This window comes from Mya arenaria, chromosome 3, assembly GCF_026914265.1.
Source record: "Mya arenaria isolate MELC-2E11 chromosome 3, ASM2691426v1".
Classification (NCBI taxonomy): Eukaryota; Metazoa; Mollusca; class Bivalvia; order Myida; family Myidae; genus Mya; species Mya arenaria.
Genome location: NC_069124.1, coordinates 34,300,138 through 34,315,142, shown reverse-complemented (window position 1 = coordinate 34,315,142; position 15,005 = coordinate 34,300,138). Strand labels below are relative to the sequence as shown.

The following is a 15,005-nucleotide window of genomic DNA, read 5'->3' as shown; positions in this document are numbered from 1 at the left end:
TTGCTCAATACTTTTCTAAAACGTTATATTGACCAATCGATTAACTTTTCGGACAACCAAATCATAAAGATTTTTTTAATCCAATTGCCTGCTGGTGTAGACAGCCTCTTGAGTGAAATACACGCGTACGTCATATCGACATAGTTTTGTCAAACAGTTTACAATATTTTGCTACTCAAATTAATACAAAAGACCAAGTTTAACTTTGAAAAAGGCTGAACAATTAAAACTGTTCTATATCGAATAAAAATCATTCGAACATAATGGAGAGTTCGTAAACTCATATGCACCTTCACTATAGAAATAAACCCCAACATTCCTTAAAGTGTACTGTTGGTTTTGACCAAATTTTATTTTGTTATATTTGACAAGGGTAGAATAGCTTTAATTATATAAATATACGGAACAAGCTTAAGCTTTTAATATTGAAAAATGACATCTCACGTCCTTATTTGATTTTAGTTGTCAGAATCGGTCAACGTTAAATGAATGAAAAAAGATTTTCATTTGCCCACATTTATATGCTATATTTAACTGCTGACACAAATTTGGTGAAAAAAAACACTAGCTGAAATATACTCTATGGAACTATTTTTGGTGCATTCGTCAAAATCGATCCATGTTAATTTAATGAACCAACAATTAAAACAAAATCCACGATTGGCATGTGCCCACACAAAATTCAAATACAAATGTACAAAACATTAGTGAAAGTACAACTTCAAATATTTTAAAGCGCTGGCGTAGAAATACTTAAAATCAAAAACGAAAGTATGCACAAAAGACTTGTCCGCACTGACCGCCCCGTTTCATGGACTTTTAACCCTGAAGGACATTTCTTCTAAATATATCATTGAATTGCTAGAGTATGGTATTTGAGATGTATTTACTAGATAATGGATGCTGATATGAGATTTTACCATGTAGTTTTCATACGTCAGACCAATCAGTAAAAGAAAAGCAACCTAACCAATTGTCACAGGTGAGTTGGCATTTGTATTTGTACATATGAATTGCATGTCTTGATGCTCTTCAAAACGATAATAAATGATAACACTAAAACAGTTGGTAAAATGACAAGCTGATTTGTACATCGAAAACATTAAAACACGGTAAGTTCTAAACAATTTTAACCGATCGTGTTTTAACACATTCACAGCAAAAGCAAAACAACTCTCTATACACCGTATCTTAATGTGTTTTTCTATACATACCGTTTAAATCGACTTGATATTATACAAATTATACATGTTGTGTAAGTGATAATAAAATCCTAAAACGATTCCTGTCACTTGCACAAGAATATATGTTTGTAACCCTTATATTGAATTCTATGATATGCACATTAGCATTATAGTAATTTCATTAAAGACAAAGGCAGTCCGGCTTGTAAGTAGCGATCAGATTGATGGCTGATGTGTACTTCATTCGACGAAACAACGTTATTTCATGATCCTTGTAACCATAGCAGTTTTAAATGCTCAAATGAAAACTTGTATTGCTGTTTTGACATGCCTTCTAACCTTTTATTCACATTGTTAAAGAGTGACTGTGGGTACTTGATAGTCAACCTATTGCCCTTGCGACGCCGACTCCAAACATGGGTCGTAGGTCGTTTGGTTTTGACATGAAACAATATAAATCATTTTGTGTGCAAATTGCTCAATTAATATTAGAATATATAGGAAATAAATTTATTGGTCTCTGATCAACATAAGCATTTACAGGTTATTATTACCAAGAATATATACATCATGAAACACAGCATGATTTGGGATTTCGTTGATAGAGTGCTGAAATATTTGCAGGACAATCGAATTATCATGAACACTTACGAGTATAAATGCGGCCAGTAACACTAACAAAGTTTTCATTATGTACATTTCAATACAACAGTTAAATCTCTAGTGCAATGTATTAACAAACGTTTTTAACATTCTTAAGGCCAGGGAACGCTACAACATGTTATTTAATACAGAGTACTTATATTTCTATAGTACCAGAAGTGCACCTAAAGGAAATTTGATTCAGTTGCTTTTATGAGTGGTATATTAATGGTATACCAAATAACGTACTTCACCTATATATGATGCTATGTTGCACGTGTAGTTAGCTACAAACTTTATACATGTACAATATACATTATAAGCATAACACATATAAACGTATTACACATTTGAGTGTCTATAAACAAGACACGTTTACGGTTTCCTTGACACTAAATGATCACCAAACATATCTCTATGCTAGCAACCAAACACACAAATATATAAAAATACAATGCGTCACTATTACACATGAGAAACATTTATGTTTTATGTCTTATATCTAGCGTTTAATTTGCATTGTAATATATAATAAAAAAAACAAAAAAAAACTATGCAATAGAACCCCCCCCCCCCCCTGATTATTGATAATAAAAACATAAACATCAGCACGCACTCGTTTCAAATGTTCAAGTAAGAAGTATCTGTCTCGTTATGCATGATAACTGCTTATACAACTATAATTATTATTTAAGCGCAGCACACCACAGTACCAGCGTCATTGTCATCATATTCAAGTTTTGATGTTCTCATATACAGTTGAGTTCTGGACATGTTCCAAAAGTGAATCGTAAATGAATTTATATTGGACCTGAAATGAAAGACAAGTCACTGTTAGAAAGACTGTGGAAGGTGACAGTAATCATATAAGAAATACGTATGGTTTTTATTATATGTTTATGATGCGCACGTCAACTACTGACACGGTTGAACTGAAATAAGTTTAGAAAATATGAAAAAGGTAAAAGGTTCAACAATTGAATTGCACGATCCCTAACACAAATATCATTCTCATTGTTGTGTTCTTTGTGGCCACTCTAAATTTATACGGAATTAGTATGATACCGGTACTCGCGGAACATACCATATCATGAATAAAGCAAGTAAACGGTCATCTGTTGTTTTTAAGAATATCTTATCCCCGACGATGTCATCTGACGACGAGGATACTGTTACTTAATGGGGTAATATTTGGATGAATGAAATATGTTGTTTAACGGAGGGACAAAGACATTCATCAGTAAAAATAAAATGAATAATTTGCCGGTTTTTCTATCCTTTGAGGTGGATACGGTCAAGCTGGAACAACGTTGGGGGAAATAGGGAAATATTAATTTGTAAGATAAAGAGTGTAAGACGGCGACCAAACACGTGCTTCACCACGCTTGTGAGAGAGTTTTTCGCATATACGACATGGAAAAGAGGGACACGGATGCGAAGTTCCAGGCAACAAGGAAAATACTAATACTGCCACACAATAATTGGATGAGTTATTGCCAGAACTCCAGAAACTTGACCAAAATTGTTAGTTTACAAATGAGCACAAGGACATTGTACAACAAGGTATTAAAAACTGCAAATCAAACCAATTATGACGTCGTGCAATGCGGGAACCGGATAAAGGCGAACATTGAAAGCAATCCGGAGAATTCGGACACTACAAAATGTTTCACAATGACCACATGGCAGTGTTCCGACGTGGACGAAAAGGCGAGCGCGGCAGACAGCTTTTGCAAATTACGGCTTGCAGAAAGGCCGCGGCATTACAATGAAACCACGTGATTGCGATCTTCTGAATTCAAGTACACGCAGAGCGTTGTTTTGAATACCCAAACAAGCAGATCTGTCCCGCAAAGGGCAAAACTTGCAATCTATTGTATCTATAAAAGCTGAATTACTTGGTGCTGCATGCAGAAGGACTATGATGTAAGGTTAGTTCAAGAGTCCGATTCGGAAGAGGAGTACCACTACCAAGTCAGAATTAACGGTGTAAATAACAACAAGACACCATTAACACTCATCAACAACAAAACAGTAAATGTGACAATAGATACAGATTGGAGTGTAAACATTATCGACGAAAACACTAACGCATTCCTCGGAAAAACAAATTTAAAACGAAACATTTACCTAAATTATGACCAGTGGGTTCAAACTAATCGCTGTTGTGAAGTGAGTAAATCATAAGACAATACGGAAAGCTATTGAACTGACCGAAAATGGGAAATAGTATGAAATAAAAAACTTAAATGACCCAGAAATAAACAAAGAAGAGTTATCGACCCTAAGAAGTGTGAAAATGAGCTGAATGGACACTGTGGAATAGTATTATTGAGAAATGACAGGACGTTATGACTACATCGATAAGAGCACAGGCTATAAAATGCCCTCGAAGGGCATCAAGGGGTTGTGCGAACCAGAAGCTACATATGGTCAAGTCACGGTATCATATAACATGCATATACATAAATAGTGGCTACAGAGAACACAACCCACATTAGAAAGTTGATGACAGTAGCAAAACATTTTTAATGCATGATCTAAAAATGATGTGAACGCATGAAATGTGCACATATTACGCACACTATTGGGTATGATGTCCCTGTTTCTCTGTTTCATTGTCTTCACAGTTTCCACGATGTTTATCTGACCCCGTGTCTTTTCCATGCGATAGAGCTCATTTAGAAGTACTGCTAGAAGTCCACATCTATGATGGCCCGTCCTTGTTATATATAGGAACATTGTTTGTTTCAGTGTTAGATTTTTATTTCAGTGGTAGATCGTTATATATTTCTACGAAAGAGCACTAAAAGATATATTTCTTAAACTGCGAAGCCACGAGTGAACAATTTACTTTTTGAGTCCACAAGGTGAAATTTATTGTGATTGAAACGAGTATTTGTTATTATATGCATAAACAGGGATATACTATGACACTATTTAGTAGTGTTTTTTTTTTCAGAAAGCGCTTAAATGAATACAAATATTAAGTCATTTTAAAAATGATGTCGTTGAGTGCCGGCCCTGTGTGCACTAGCGTTTGGAGTGGAAGTAAAAAAGGGCTTAAATCTCAAACATTTTGAAACACTGAAATTGCAGGAAGGATAAATTTCAAAAACACGTCCAATAGCAAAAATAACTACAACGAAATTATTGTATAATGATGCTACAGTCTCGTTGTTAAAACTCCAGTATGGTCTATATCTAGATAGAGAGCCCAAGTAGATTATATACATTACATTGCAGTAAATTGAAAACCAAATTGAAGCCCCTTAATTAGGGCACTTACTCGCAGTGAATTAAAACAGGTTTGTTTTCGGCTAGGTGCGGCTGCCAATTTCTCACGGCATCGAGGCAGTCTAACATGTTTTGCATTGGTGGGAGTGTTTCGTTCTCAGTCCAAGCGGTGAATTGAAACTGTTTTATTGTTGTTAGATAATCTTCGTCCTTAAATGGATATGTAAACTACATAAATATGGCACTCTTAACATTTTCCTCTCTCATTAAAATAGTGAATTAAATATGTATACTAACAAAGAACAGAATTTAACCATTCAAAACAATTATACACACTATTACCATGCTAAAATTTTCGAGTTACAAGATCTTTCAGAACAAAACCTCATTGTTGTCGTCCCGAAACGAAAAGCTCCTTTCATTGCACGTTTTTTTTTTCCGTTCTTGTATGAAGTTAACGGAATATCGTCCAACTTTTCCATCTCCATTTCCGCCCATGTACACACATGTCTAAAATTTAAACCAAACAATATGGATTTACCCTTGTCTGTAAATATGGTCAAAGATCAGAAAAAAACAGTGACTGTAAAGTCATGCGTTACTGCTTTCTAATTCGAGTTAAACATAAGACAGCACATAGGCAAACTATCAACACATTACCTGTTCAGAGGCACATGGGTGAGGCATAATATACACTAAGCGAGAGACAAAAACGTTACCAAGCAACCAAACAGGCTACACATACATCGAACTATTTTTATTCATAAATGTTAACGGCCTCAGAAGGGTCAACAAATCGAGTTCACTGGAATCTTATCATTGAACAAAGTTTCTCCAATTTTAATAGAAAATAATGGGCACATAGTTATAAAAAAAATTTATCACAAATATTTCATGTCACATGCGCTTCCATAATTGGGATTACCTTTTTCTTACAGTATATCATACTACATGAACTATTCAAGTATCTTGTTTTACAAGTCTTGGGGTAAAAACTGTATACATGTATTAAAGGGTCATAACCCTTTAACTAGAGCGCGCTGTTTGACGGCCGAATACGTCAATGACGTGTGATTCGATATATGTTTATGTCGTTTGATACATTGAAGTATTAACCCACGATTGTTTTTTGAATTGTTCTCCAATACCTTGTGTGCTCGGCAGGATGTAGAGGTAAGCATAATGACGGTGATCACGTGCTGCTCCTCAACAATGGACCAAAACTCTTCCAGCTGTTCTTCACATGGTGATTTACACATCAAGAATGTGTTCTTCCCGGAAAAGCTCTGAAGTTTTCACATTCACAATAGCAATACATCCGACAACAGTTATACCCGAGTTGAGAGGTGAGCGTTTTTATGTAGATTATGCGTTCACTGTTTTGGCAAAACTCGTTAAGTAATAAACAGCATCGAAATGAGATATGGTGGTCATCATTTGCATTCGATTATTCATGCTTATGTTTTGTACTATTTCAGTTGCTTGACAAAATGTGTGTCACACTTGTATAGCACAAAACTTGTTTTATGAGGCAACGTTAACTGTATACAGCACATAACGATAGAATAAAAATGTATGAGCAATATGTCAACGATTGTTTTGATTTTTGACCATACGATACATTGATGGAAAAATATTTGATTCACTTTATAAACGTTTAACAAAGACAAAGGTTTAGATACAGAAAAAATGACACACGGTTTAACCGGGTTAATTCTGTTTAAAATAGATCACGCAACTTAATAAGTTCGCTGAATACTTACTGGCAACAGGATTGTGCCGAGCTTTGGTGTAAAATTTGAACCTCGTTTCTTTAATTTCGGGCGATATGCGTCAACTACAATTAACGAGAAATATTAATGATAACACTTCGGTTTGCAATAAATAATCGTTCTTTTTAAATGCATGTACATTTAAAGTTACATCAGTGTAAACAAAACACATATTAAACGTAAAGCACTATTTCAACATCATACTTTCTGAAAGAATTGTTTCCATGTTTCCATATTCTGGTCCATTCTGCATTTGCTGGGCTTCATTTGTAAGACTTTGTTCAATCAACTGAAAGCAGTGTACAAAACATAAGCAACGATATAAATAACAATAAAGAAATACAGTACTGGACCCCGTTTCAATTAGATATCGTAGTCGTAAACCTTACGCTACTTAAAATGCTCATGTTCACCCGTAAAGTGGTTACGGTTAGAAGCTATGCGATAAATGTCCTTACAATTTTGTTTATTGAAACGCAGTTGAAGCCAAACACTAGTTTACGTCTGGAAGTTTAAGGCTTAAATCTTAAGCCATCCGATCTTTATAGACACGGGGCCTGGTCACTACCAAAGAACGCTTACAGGTTTATATAGCCTGGTCTCTACCAAACAACGCTTACAGGTTTATATAGCCTGGTCACTTCCAAAGAAAGCTTACAGGTTTATATAGCCTGGTCACTACCAAAGAAAGCTTACAGGTTTATATAGCCTGGTCACTACCAAAGAACGCTTACAGGTTTATATAGCCTGGTCACTACCAAAGAACGCTTACAGGTTTATATAGCCTGGTCTTTACCAAATAACGCACTCAGGTTTATATAATGGAGTTTAAATAAACTAATCAAACTATAAGAAGCAAGGAACAAGGAACAAAACAATAATAACAATAGCTTTACACAACTTTTTTACTATCTCAGAATTGATAAAAAGGACACTATCTAGCAGTTGTTGTTAACATAGTTATTACATCATCTGACCTGAAACTGTTTAACCATCCTCGTTTGTTTCTCTCCCGGTTCTGTTGCCATCATGAAGGGATGGACCTCTTCAAACTGTCTATGCCAGACGTGATCAGTGCCCATCAGCAGAGCTTCGGCAAGCGCTTCGTGCAAGTATACATACTGATCCTGATTCGAAATCATAAAACGTTTACATGTCATTGAGTTACATACAAGGATACTTGTCCGAGATTAGACTTCAGAGTTACTAACATATCGGGTCACTCGACCTTTCAAGGCGTTTCCGCGTGTTCTCGAGTTAGCCTATCTACTAACATTGAAATATCGCGCCAAATGACAATATAATTAGTGGTCTTCTACACAAATACATACATGTATACATTTAAGCCTTTTATAGCATTGTTTTACTCCTACCTTTGTCTGAACCATGTTGACTCGTTGGCGCCTCAGGGCTTCAACCATTTGCAACGGTCTAACACATTTTTCAGTCCTTGCCTGATCTACGAGGTTGTCAAGTGCAATAAACGTGCCGGTCCGACCAACACCGGCACTAAAAAACAATGACAATCTTTATGACAGAGGACTAATTTTGAATGTAAGTTCAAGGTCTTACTATTATACTTGCAATCAAGAACCAATCGTATTTAAATTCATAATGTAAGTTCCAGTTATTCGACAAACATGAAGTATTGTCATTTTTACCTGCAACGAACTATAATGCATGCATTTTTATCTGCAATGTACTATGATTGGTGCATTTTTTACCTGCAGTGTATAATGTTTGGTCCAATTATACCTGCAGTGTACTGTGATTGGTGCATTTTTACCTGCAATGTACTATGATTGGTGCATTTTACCTGCAATGTACTATGATTGGTGCATTTACCTACAATGTTATATGATTGGGCCGTGTTTACCTGCAGCGTACTATGATTGGGCCATGTTTACCTGCAGTGTACTATGATTGGTGCATTTGTCGACTGTGTTTCGACAGCATTCAAAAACTCAACAAGACACCATCCATTGTCAGGGACATCTTTGTCTGGCCAGGCTTTAAAGTGATACTGTTGAATTCGCCTGGAATCACTTTGGGCCTGACAAAGATATTGAAGTACTGTCATATATGTCACTGAAACCATGAAACGTTTAAAATTGTTCAGGAAAAACATGTAATAGCAAGAAGTAAATAGCAAATACTCAAAGTATAAGAACAAACCTTTTTAGTAATTATTGTTCTTATTTCATAATCTCTAAACTTCTCAACACCAGTGACGGATATGTCGATTCCACCGAATGAGCATGTTTGGTCTATTTCTGGCCAGTATTGAAGGCACTTTACCTGATAAAAATGTAAAATAAAGAAATCAACAAAATATACTAACTTGCGGCGTTGCTATAAGGTAATAATTAATATAAAGGAAATGCGGCAGGCTGAACAGAATATTATAGTAAACTTGAATAAGCACGTCAAATTTAAATGCTTGTTGCTGTGATTGCAAACAGGATGACGCGCATGGTGTTACCTGTTTAGGATGGGTAGATACTTTCAATGTAATTTACAGTTCTATTTAGGTAAAAAAATAATTTATCATGACGATAAAAAAGGAAATCTTTCAATAAAATATTGTAATACCTATCGGTGCTATTCACGATTCAAATGTTCATATTGATATTGCTATCACATAAGCTAGTACAGTACATTCTTTGGCAAATGCTTATATGGTGGTATTATATTTAGTATAGTCGTAAGGCAAATTTTCAGTGAAGGAAAAAATGAAAATCATTTACAATATACACCAGGAACATAATCATAGATTATCAACTTATATGAGTGTTATTCAAGTCGATATTACCGTCGCCATTTCAACCAGGTTAGTAAGCATGACTATCTTTTCAGCATTTTCTTGCCAGACCATTCGCCAGAAATCGTCGATCATGTTTTTGGTTGGACCTTAACCAAGGTATTAGAGAAAAGACGTATACACAACATGAGCATTAATACAATACTTTTTTAATATTCATATATTGCAGATGTTAACTGTATCAAAGAAAACATTGTAATATGACAAAAGATAACATAAGTTTCGAGATAAGTAAAGCATTTTCGGACATAAAGTAAGTTTATATCTGTATTGTAGTTTATTTTTTATATCAAGTGATAAAATGACTTTATGTATTACCTTGAGAAGCGATAAACTTTTGAACTTTACCATAACCCTGCAAAGAGAAGAATAATTTTTTTTTACAGTATTCGATTGCCATGCTGATGGAAGATTTTTTTTCTCCCACCTCAGATAAGTAGATCTAATAATTTAACCATGATCTTATCTTGCACACGGGCGAAGATAAAATGCCCGTATGGAACTCCTTTTTAATGGTCGCCACATTGTAAGTACCTCCCTTGTTGAAGACTGTCGTGTGTAGCATCATGGAAACATTGTCTTGTGGCAATATTCAGAACGCTAATTAAATATTTCTCGCTTCAAATGGCATCATAAAAAAAGTTTTCACGCACCTTTCAAGAAATAATGCTTCACTCTCCTTAGAACTATTTAAAGACCGATTTGACCATTAACATAATCTGAATCACTGCGCGCATATCCATGACAACCACGAATTATCGCATATCCATACGCAATTATTTTCACTAAGCACAAAAGAGTTCATTTATACAAAAACATTTTTACTTAATTTTGTTTAACTGAGGTGGGAGAAAAAGCATCTACCATAGCCGCTCGTGTAAGATAGGTTCATCCCGACCCTCGCGAAGTGTGTTTTGCGGAAACTCGGTAAACCTCGTTTCCGCAAAACACCCTACGCTCGGGTCGAAATCAACCTATCTTACACTCTCGCCATGAAAGATACTTATAATCTTATTTTGTTATCAATTGTTGTAAAAATATAGATAAAAATAAGCTTACGTTTATGTAGCTCGCATTAATGTAATCACAGTCGGAAGCCCTTTCCTTCTGTAATGGTACGCGGGAGTGGTCATCTAAACATAAGAAGAGCACGTATAGGTGACAGGACAATAACGAAGTCAATGACAAAATGGCTGTTCGTGTGCAGGATGAGGTCGCCTATCACATAAAGTACGTAAATGGTCATCTTAATGATACAGACCTTTCCAAACGTAATTTCTTTATTAAATAATGTTTTGAACGGACGTTTTAAATATCTTTGAATTTCATCATGCTTTGTAATCAATTATACTCGCTTCCAATTTGTGTTTGCTCAAATAGCATATTTATGTTATTTATTTAAGTTGCCGACTTGTGTATTTTTACTACGGTAATAAGTAAATATTTGTACTTCTAGACTTACATGCGTACATCTCCCTGTATCTGTTCTTCCCTATGTATTCTTCTCTTGCAGCCACATTGTGTTGATAAACCAGTCCAATGGGTAGCTTCTGTGGGCCGGAATAAAAGATGTGTTATTTATATAGATACACATTATTATCTCCTTGTGGAGGAGTCGTGTGTTCACGCTTTGAACACAGTTTGATATCAAACTTGTGTCCACTTATAATGTGGAACAACGACTGGCTATATCCTTTAACCATTACAATCTTACTTAGTTTTCACACACACGCGTGCATGCAATTCTTCATCGTAATAATAATATTAAAAATTTCAACTGAATTAAACATATGAAATGAATACATACAGAACAGTTAAAAACGCGTCATGACAACTTACAGCAAACTCGTCGTAAAAGTGTTGGCATTTTTTTGTTCTTGTTGTCTTTGATGTAATCCCAAAGATTCTGAACCTGAATACCAGGTATGGAATTTTCAAACTCATAATAATGGTTATCTTCGTCCGTTGTATGTGCAACTGAAATATATTTAGTGTAGTTGATTAAACTTTACCCTGAAACGGTCTGTGGAATATGTGTTTGATCCAGGTATGCATGCATTTAGAAATGCTTCTGGAGGTGAGATCTTAAACAAAAACGTTTCTTAAAAGAGATGATGGTAGTGATAATCTTAATACGCCATTTTGTGTTCTGGTTGTCTCTTTGAGGGCCTTCCACAGTGCAAAAGTGGGTGGGGAAAGCCAACAATTCAAATGTTTCAAAAGTCCATGTTTTGAAAAGCTCTCCTTTTCAGGAGTAAAACATACCTTGATACTCTGGTTTCTCTTTCTCTCCTTGTCACATGTTTTGGGGTAGTAAGGAGTTGACCAAATTTTACGAAAAAAGGTTTTATAAGATTGTGGATGAAAAGCATTCAGCAAGTGTGCTTAAATTATCACTTTGTTTTTTTGTGTGTCAAAATGCCCCAGAGTACCTTATCAACAATGTCTTGAGGGTTATATGATGATTTATTTTTCCAATAAAAAGATATTCAGTAATATAATGAACATAGTGGATTGAAATTTAATTCCTTGTTACAAAAATGCAAATATATTTCTTAAAATAGCTGCAATCACCACAAAATATTATTGAGTGTGTAGTTCTTACAATTTTGACACAAAAACATATTTATTTTGTGTTAGGACTTTACCGGGAAAATGTAAATGCTTTTTAATTGATAATCTGATAAAATCTTTTTCGTAAAATTTGCTCAACTCATAATTACAGCTATTCATGTTTAAAAGAATTTATGAATTATGCTTGCTAACTATTGAACGTCAAAACTAAATATAAATTGATCTTTTAAACATTTTCAGTTTTGGTTCTTCAAACGACTTTTGCGCTGTTGAAAACCCTTAAAGACGCACAATATAGGTTGATGCAAAAAAATGCATTTTTTTTATATTTTAATGCAAAATCATTTTTAACTCATTTGACTTAAATGACAAAAAAATCATATGATCTGTGCCTAGATAAAAATATTAGCCTTAATAAGTGTGTGTGTTTTTTCATTAATAGCTACGTGGCCACACACTCCTCAGATAAAAAGCACCAAAATATCGCTTATATGTTTTATCTGTACGCAAATTTTAAGAAAGGTTTTGCAGTACTTATCTCGTATCTAGTAAACTTCAATATAAATATTCACTTACCTCCTGAATTTTGTGCAGAAATCTCCGTCGATGCGTTTGAAACGTTCAGCTTTGGTGTACCAAACCCAGGGTTTTCGTACGTTTGACTTGATTTTGTTGTTTGCGGAGTTCTGTCAAATGAATAGTCATCGTATGAGCGTATATAAGTTGTTTTATTTTAATAGTTGGATCGAATAACGTATGCTTATCAGTTGTGACAAAACTCATATGGTGTAATGCTTACCGTGTTCTCCTTCTGTAGAAGAAAAATCCTAAGCCAACAATGACAGCGGCACCAAAGACAACCCCGACTACCCCTCCAGCGACTCCACCGAATGGAAAGGGTTGTTGATCTTTGATGAGGACTGAAACATATAAATCTTACCCGTTGTGCCCATGTGTATGAAGTGTCGTTTCTCTACTTTACTGAACCTTACAGATTCTGTGATTATCTTACTTAATAGTTGTAACTTATTGCTGTTTCAAGCACATTCCATCTCTAATTATTTTAGAAACCTTCTTGACATTATGTCACAGACCATGATCTTTCTCAAAAAGTTCTTCTCTAAAATGTTCGACGATTTCTCCCTACTGGTATGTTCAGAACTCTATTCGAGGATTTGACTAAATACTGTACATGCATATTTTCAATGAATTTCTGTTATCGGTATGGTCGGCTATATCATTACTTACGAAAATTACATGAGGATCCTGTCCACCCTCGTTTACAAATCTGTGAGGCACATTCACCCGTGAGACCGTCACACATTTCTCCATTTGCACAATGACAATCGTTGACGCATCCCTCCCCAAATTTGCCAAGTTCGCATTCTGTAACATGTATTTACTGGTAAAATAAAGAAAAAACAAGAGCTGTCACAGTATGTGACGAATGCCCCCGAATGTGACATTGACCTATGAACAAGGTCAGTTCATGAAAAGTTGATCTTGCCTTTACGTGTCAAATACATATGGCAAGTTATTTTAAATTGCCTCTAAACATAAAAAATACCACCCATACTTGTCAACCTTCACTGTTATGTCCTTATAAGCAGCATTCCATTGTGAATAAACACTAAGTGTGACCTTGAACTTAGAGGTAGGGACATGGATCTTGCACGTACCGGTCGTCTTGGTATGTCGGACACATGTGGCAAGTAATTTTAAAATCTGTCCATACAAGGGAGAGTTACAGCCCGGACACGACAACCTATTCGTTATATGCAGCACTCCATTGTGAATAAACACCTAAGTGTGACCTTAACCTTAGAGGTAGGGACACGGGTCTTGCATGCGACACGTCGTCTTGTTATGTGGAACACATGTGCCAAGTTATTAAAAATATGTCCATTCAAGGGAAAGTTACAGCCCGGACACGACAACCTATACACTATGTCCTTATATGCAGCACTCCATTGTGAACAAACACTAAGTGTGACCTTGACCTTAGAGGTAGGGACACTGGTCTTGCACGCGACACATTGTCTTGGTATGTGTAACACATGTGGCAAGTTATTTTAAAATCTGTTTATACAAGGGAAAATTACAGCCCGGACACAAGAACCTATACACTATGTCCTTATATGCAGCACTCCATTGTGAATAAACACTAAGTGTGACCTTGACCTTAGAGGTAGGGACACGGGTCTTGCACGCGACACGTCGTCTTGGTATGTGGAACACATGTCCCAAGTTATTTTAAAATCTGTCCATACAAGGGAGAGTTACTGCCCGGACACGACAACCTATACTCTATGTCCTATATGCAGCACTCCATTGTGAATAAACACTAAGTGTGACCTTGACCTTAGAGGTAGGGACACGGGTCTTACACGCGACACATCGTCTTGGTATGTGGAACACATGTGGCAAGTTATTTTTAAATCTGTCCATACAAGGGTAAGTTACAGCCCGGACATGAGTTATTGAGCTGGACACAAGGACGGACGGACGGACGGACAGACGGACGGACGGTGCGATTTTAACATGCCAACCTTCGGGGGCATAATATCCAAGAATTTAAAACAAAGTTCCTATCAAATGGACTGTGACCATCAATCCCTTAGAAAACAGGTTTATATTACGATATGTATTCCTAAGTACAATATACGTACCTCCATAGTATAATTTTACTTCGCATATTGTCAAAACACTGCTTTGTTTTCTAGTTAAGGTTAAAAACTGTATGATCCTTGGCAGCGAAAATATGTTTGTATATCC

At 35.7% G+C, this 15,005-nt stretch overlaps 1 protein-coding gene across 2 annotated transcripts; it reads right to left on the bottom strand.

Moving 5' to 3' along the window:
• Positions 1-1,290: 1,290 nt before the first annotated feature.
• Positions 1,291-12,915, bottom strand: LOC128227155 (receptor-type tyrosine-protein phosphatase alpha-like). Of its 2 annotated transcripts, XM_052937408.1 has the most exons (17): positions 12,807-12,915; positions 11,496-11,633; positions 11,119-11,206; positions 10,716-10,789; positions 9,975-10,011; positions 9,648-9,745; positions 9,011-9,133; positions 8,743-8,888; positions 8,209-8,344; positions 7,813-7,962; positions 7,040-7,124; positions 6,827-6,900; positions 6,212-6,349; positions 5,448-5,573; positions 5,116-5,273; positions 4,410-4,548; positions 1,291-2,637 (listed from the first exon to the last, which is right to left on the bottom strand). In XM_052937408.1, the coding sequence occupies exons 2-17, from the start codon at positions 11,598-11,600 to the stop codon at positions 2,560-2,562; spliced, it is 1,755 nt and encodes a 584-aa protein (XP_052793368.1). In that variant the 5' UTR covers positions 11,601-11,633; positions 12,807-12,915; the 3' UTR covers positions 1,291-2,559. The 2 variants fall into 2 exon arrangements, with proteins under 2 accessions (XP_052793368.1, XP_052793369.1); XM_052937409.1 differs by lacking the exons at positions 1,291-2,637; positions 4,410-4,548 and having other exon boundaries at positions 5,139-5,273; positions 5,406-5,573.
• Between the last annotated feature and the right edge of the window lie 2,090 nt (positions 12,916-15,005).

Excerpts from the sequence above, each read along its gene's own strand:
- LOC128227155 (XM_052937408.1), bottom strand. The coding sequence starts at position 11,600 with ATGAGTTTGAAAATTCCATACCTGGTATTCAGGTTCAGAATCTTTGGG. Across the intron at positions 7,125-7,812 it reads GGATGGTTAAACAGTTTCAG|TTGATTGAACAAAGTCTTAC; the intron begins GTCAGATGATGT and ends CACTGCTTTCAG. Across the intron at positions 2,638-4,409 it reads GGGACATCATACCCAATAGT|GTCCAATATAAATTCATTTA; the intron begins GTGCGTAATATG and ends CTTTCATTTCAG.